We start from the raw sequence: 5,815 nt of genomic DNA, 5'->3' as shown, positions 1-5,815 counted from the left end.
GAAGTAATTGGGTCATGAGGCTGTAATCCTCATTATTGGATGAATTCAGAGCTGATTGGGATATTGGGAATTGAAGCCTGGTTAGAGGATGAATGTCACTGTATTTTATTACATTATTTCATGCCTTTGAAGGGTGTATCTTTTGTCTCAGGGTTTCTATTGCTGTGAAGAGACACCATAACCGAGGCATCGCATATAAAGGAAAACATTAAATTTGGGTGGCTCTCTTATACTTCAGAGGTTCAGTCCATTATCCTTGTAGAGCAACATGGTGGCATACAGGAGGACATGGGGTGCTGGAGAAGGAGCTGAGAGTTCCACATCTTGCAGCAACAGGAAGTGGACTGAGATACTGGATAGTATCTCAAGCATATGTGAGAGCTCAAGGGCCACCTCCACAGTGGCACACTTGCTTGAACAAGACCACACCTTCTCCAACAAAGGCCACAATTCCCTTTAGTGCCACTCCCTTTGGGGACTACTTTCTTTTAAACTACCCCATTCCATTCCCTGACCCCCCCAAAGCTCGGTTCTACTCCATGTGAGCAGCTTTCCTCAGCGGGTGTTCTACTGCTCTGGCACCCCTGACTTCTCGTTGTCACCCAGGCAATCCAGGCTTCGCTGCACAGCTCCATTCAATGGCTTCTCCAACTTTGTGTTTCAGATGGTTCGAACAGGCTGGCCTCCAACTCAGAGATCTACTGGCCTCTGATTTCCCAGTGCTGAGATTAAAGGTGTGCACCCCCACACCCAGCTCTAATCTTATCTTTAATTCCTTTTTATAAGTTGGAAACTTATCTGGATGGGATCTTGGCCTGAGGTCACTATTCTATTTATTTCGTTTCTTCATCTATTTGTCTCCTTGAACACAGGATTTAGCTCGATTTCCCTTCCTGATGCCCCTTTTCTCAATCTGTACACTTTGTATTTTTCATTTCCTCAACTTGCTCCTTTTCGTTATAAATCTTCATCAGAGTTAACACTAATGACCACACAACAGAGTCTGTACTAGGCTGTTTAGAGATTTTTCTCTGCCAGTATAATTCAAAACTCCTCACTTTAGTCTCAAACAGAGTCTTTGGACAAGGGCAAAGAGCAGCCACGTTTTCCACCTAACTAGCACAAGAATGACTTCCAGGACACATTAATTTCATTTTCCTTTGAAACCTCTTGAGTCATGCCCCCCACAGTTCAAGTAACTCTTGGCACCTTTGTTTTTCATGGTTCTACTAATATTGCCCATTAAGCAATGCTTAACTCTTTCCACTGCTTTTATAACCCAAATTCCCAAAGTCCAAATTTCTCTAAACAAAAACTTGGCCAGGCCTATTACAACACCACCATAGCCCACATTCTTTACTGATTTCGGACAGTATACCAAAAATTATTTTAAAAAATCAGAACTTGATCAACCCAACCCCTTTGCTCAGCTTGTATCCTTATTGGCATTAAGGCCGTCCATATGGGTTTTTCTATTAGTTTCAACCGCCCAGTACGTATAAATGCTATCTTGCTTGCTTATTTCTCATCAGGAGATATTTTCCCTACAGATAGTATTTCTAAAAGCCTAAACAAACAGGGTTACCCTTCCTTTACTTTCTTTGAATTTCCATGTTCATCTAATGCCTGGAGGGGCCGTACACCAGCGCTGGTGGAATTGATGAGCATATGAATAAATGATAATTAATGACAATTTTGATTCACCTATTGAGAAAGCCCAGAATTTTTTTTTAAAGAAATACTTGCTGATTAAAGAACTTACTGACAGATGGGAATGAAGTGGCCACTGTATTTTCGAAGTTCTCTTAAATGTCAGTGTGGCTCAGGGCTTTGTGGGTTTCCTCCACCAGTGATTACAGGCGTGGCATGTGGAGAATAGACTGCGAGGCACAATGTATGCAGGAAAAGAGGAAATCACCAAGGAAAAGAACTGGAGAGGAAATCAATACGGGGTGAGGGGTCAACAGGCCTCCTGCTGTTAGTCTGTCAGAATGTATTTAATGGGTTCATTGGATACTTTTCACATTTAAGAAATTGGCATGAGAAAGGCTTAGCCTGTAATAATTTTTATCTCTCACTTACAAAATAGCTTTATATTTTTTCCTTTGGAGGATTTTACCTCTGATCTCAGTGCGGCATTCTTGCCCGTGGGTTTCAAGTGTTGCCAGAAGTGTGACACCGTGTTTTCTAAACAGATCCAGAGAGCTAATTCCTAAGCAGTTCACTCTGAAGTCACAGCTAAATTGACTTACGGGAGTGCAATTCTAAATACATGTATTCAAACTAAGCAAGGATGCAATATAGGACTGAATGTATCTAAGAGACCAATGTCTAGTATGAACTTAACATATTTATTCAAATAATGACATATCTTTAAATAACTTTACCACCAGCAAAAACCCAAAGTAGAATAAGAGTAACAAATAAAACAATTCATATAATTGTCAGCAGGAGATTTTGTTAAATGACTTTAAGAATTAAAAGCTCCCCCCCCCCCGAAACCACACCACATACTGTCTCAAAAAACAAACAAACAACTCTGTATTCCCATTTGATGTAAATTCTTCCTTATTTTTTTTTCCCTTTTTAATATTTTTATTTGGGGGGGGTCAGAGATTACAATATGATTTCTGCTTGTCCTTGCCTTAAGATCTACAAATTCTGCCTGTGCAGAAGTCCAACACCTATCTCCTCCCACCACAAGGGAACAGTTTTCTTCAAAGAGGGAGGGCAGGGCACGGGCAGTTTCCATAGAAGGCAAGAGTAGCTAACTTCCACCAGACAGAGGCAGAGGGCATAAGGACTAATGATAGTCCTGCTTACTCAAAAATGAAAACCCAAATAATGGCAAACGCTGAAAGCTGGGGAGTTTCCTGAGCTATCGCCACTTCCTGTTTGGCATTCTAGGCAAAACCCTACAGCATACACACAATCAGTACAGGACAACTGCAGACTGAATACAGCGGCCGGCAGCGTGGGAGAAGCCAAGGACGGTGCTGCCATGGCAGTTCTCAAAGTTCCTTGGCTCCTGCACAGCAGCTTCTGTGTCCTGGAGAGCCTTCATGATTAGGCCATGTGGAAGGCTGCTAAGCGCTGACAATGAGAAGTCATGTGGGTCACTGTGGGTGACTCCAGAGCTACTGCAGAGCACAGCCAGGATTCCCAAGAAAACTGTGGCTAAAATGCAAGAACCTACAATGCTCGAGCGGGCTCTAGGAGGTGGAATCCAAGTCTTGTACGCTGTCTTGGACATCAGCGCTGTCTTTGCTGTCACTGCCACTGTCATCTCTGGCCAGGTTCTGCTGACCGGCCTCTTCAGAACCAGGAAGTGTGCTGCCCTGATTCTCCTTGGAACCCAGAACCACGTATCTGCCCTTCTTCAGCACCAGCTGCCGTCTCAGCTCCTCTGCCATCTGGGAGAGATCTCGTTTCATGGCGTATGCATCTTCTCCATCTGCATAGTACTTGGGCTCCACCTCACTAACCTGGAAGTTCAGGGTGTTGGAATAAAGGTGCAGGGCCGCCCTGTTGCTCTTCCTCACGTGCAGGGATACATACTTGGCGCTGAAATTCTCGATCATGGCCCGTGAGGCCTGGTCCATCAGCTTCTGGGCCAGGCCGAGGCGCCGGTGGGAGCGTTTCACAGCCAGTGAGGTGATGTGTCCATGAGGGACATCATCAGGGTCCTCCTCCATCTTGGCCAGGACATAGCCCACGATCTTGCCATCCTCATCCTCAGCAATGTAGGAGAGCTGGGGCCAAGAGAGGCCGTGGTAGAAGTAGTACTTCATCTGGTAGTTCTCGGGCAGGCACAGCAGGTTGCAGTGCTGCATGTTCATCAGGTCATCGGGCCGAGCACGGCGGATGTTCATATTGGCAGCAGATAGGCCTGTCAGGCTCGAGAACCACAGAGGATGCCACGGAGCACAAGCGACACCAGTACCGTTTGCTTTAAAACAGCTGGGATATCCAAACAGGACTCACACAAGATGAGAAAGATCTCCCACTATCTTCCATTTCTTTTCGGCGATGCTGTACAGAACCTCGTCCATCTTCATGCAAGTGGGGTCCCAGTCGTGTCCGAAACGAATGACGACCACGCGGTCCTCCTCCGACAGGATGGCCTGGTCTACCTGCCAGCCATTGTGCAGATGCGGGAGCATGTACGACATCTTGAGCGGGCCTGCGCGGCCGGAAGCCGCGAGCTACCTCGTGAGAGCCCACGCCAATTCTTCCTTATTTTATGACTTTCATTTTTTAGCTATTTCTGCTATCAGCTGAGCAGAGACTTAGATTTTTGTATTGCTCTAACATATTTAATCAAAGAACCTTTAGGTAATTGAACATGTTGATTCATTCGAGACTCCTGAGCTGTACACTGAGGCTCCAACTTTAATACCTTGAAAGTTCAGTATGGTAACTTTCATATGATCATCATTTTCTTGCCTTAAAAACATTAAGCTATTTCACTTCAAGACCTGAATTTCATTTTCTTGATCCCCTGACACCAACTTGTTCAGGTCTCACTAGCATTCTGTTTTTCATTGACTTCTGTGGGTATTGCTGTAGAGGTGGAGTATGGCTTGGGATGTCTGTTGGAATGGTTGGCTCCTCCCCCTGGATCTAGCACCCTGATTTGCAGCAGCTGGTGTTACTAGTTCTCAAGATTATTCAGATGAGAAAACTTTGAGAACCAAATGGGATTCATTAAATTTTCCACGATATGTTGCAATTTAAAATTTGAGAATTAATATGGAAGACACCACTACCAAAACCCAAATAGGTCGTTCCATGTTTTTCCATTTTCAGAAAGTTAACTATTAGGCATTCATTAAAAATTTTTACATTTTGTTGTTTATAAAGCATTTTGTTAGCTATCCATGCAATCCAGATGAAACAGCATAGACACTATAAAGCATTTTGTTAGCTATCCATGCAATCCAGATGAAACAGCATAGACACCTCCTCTAGGAACTTTGGCTGGCAGTCAAGTGCTAATGTCAACAGAAACTGTTGATACTGGTGTGCAACAAGGTGTCACAAAGTTGCCAAAGCAGCACACACGTCTGTCATCTTGTAGTTTCCGCCTGTCAGGAGTCTTCGCACAGTGTAACTAGATCCTGCCTCCAGAGTCTCAACAGCCACAATTACAGTATTGACAGCGTCAGTGGCAGTCTACCTGAGTCTCACACCCTTTTCCAAGCTGTCATGGCTTGAGCCATCAAATGATTTGGACTTACAGAACTCAGGACCGTAAGCCATGTTAAATGCAGTAGCATGTCTTAGTCCAACAAAGTCCTAAGCCCTCTTCCGGTCCCTGGAATAAATCAGACTCTGCAGAAGAGCTTCCGTTGGTTAGTGCACAGTGACCTGACTGGGGTAAAATAAACCCTTTCCCTTCCCAAGTTGTTTTTGGTTGTGATGTTTATCACAGCAACAAAAAACAAACTGAGACATACTTTTAGAGCTATATTAGACAGAATGCACAGCTAGGAGACCACAGATCTGTACTAGGAGTTCAATTTGCATGCTACAACCACTGAATTCTAGAAAAGTAAAGATCTAGGCAAACTTGTGTGCACCTGGAAGTTCCTTGGGTCTCTGCAAGTACATTTATTTTTCTTTTCGAGATAGGGACTCAAAGTAATTGGGCTGGCCTTGAACTAGTATACTTTCGATTTCAACCTCAGGTTGAAGGGGAGGAATAACATGCACGGATCACTATCGCTAGCCTGATAGTGGGCCATAACACTTGTGAAGTTATTGATGGTCTCAGTTTAGGATCCACTCGAGACAAAATACATGTGTGCCAATA

General features: G+C 44.2%; 1 protein-coding gene and 1 pseudogene across 1 annotated transcript; both read right to left on the bottom strand.

Annotated features, from left to right (window-relative positions):
- Window positions 1-2,568: 2,568 nt before the first annotated feature.
- LOC148120282 (N-alpha-acetyltransferase 11-like) lies at window positions 2,569-3,872 on the bottom strand. Its single transcript, XM_087912302.1, has one exon. The coding sequence runs from the start codon at window positions 3,870-3,872 to the stop codon at window positions 3,213-3,215; it is 660 nt and encodes a 219-aa protein (XP_087768428.1). The 3' UTR covers window positions 2,569-3,212.
- Window positions 3,873-3,980: 108 nt separating this feature from the next.
- LOC148120281 (thioredoxin-like protein 4A pseudogene) lies at window positions 3,981-4,220 on the bottom strand (annotated as a pseudogene).
- Between the last annotated feature and the right edge of the window lie 1,595 nt (window positions 4,221-5,815).

This window comes from Myodes glareolus, chromosome 12, assembly GCF_982192425.1.
Source record: "Myodes glareolus chromosome 12, mMyoGla1.1, whole genome shotgun sequence".
NCBI classification, from domain to species: domain Eukaryota; kingdom Metazoa; phylum Chordata; class Mammalia; order Rodentia; family Cricetidae; genus Myodes; species Myodes glareolus.
The sequence above is the reverse complement of the archived record's forward strand: the minus strand, read 5'-3'. Positions and strand labels throughout refer to the sequence as shown.

Excerpts from the sequence above, each read along its gene's own strand:
- LOC148120282 (XM_087912302.1), bottom strand. The coding sequence starts at position 3,872 with ATGAACATCCGCCGTGCTCGGCCCGATGACCTGATGAACATGCAGCAC.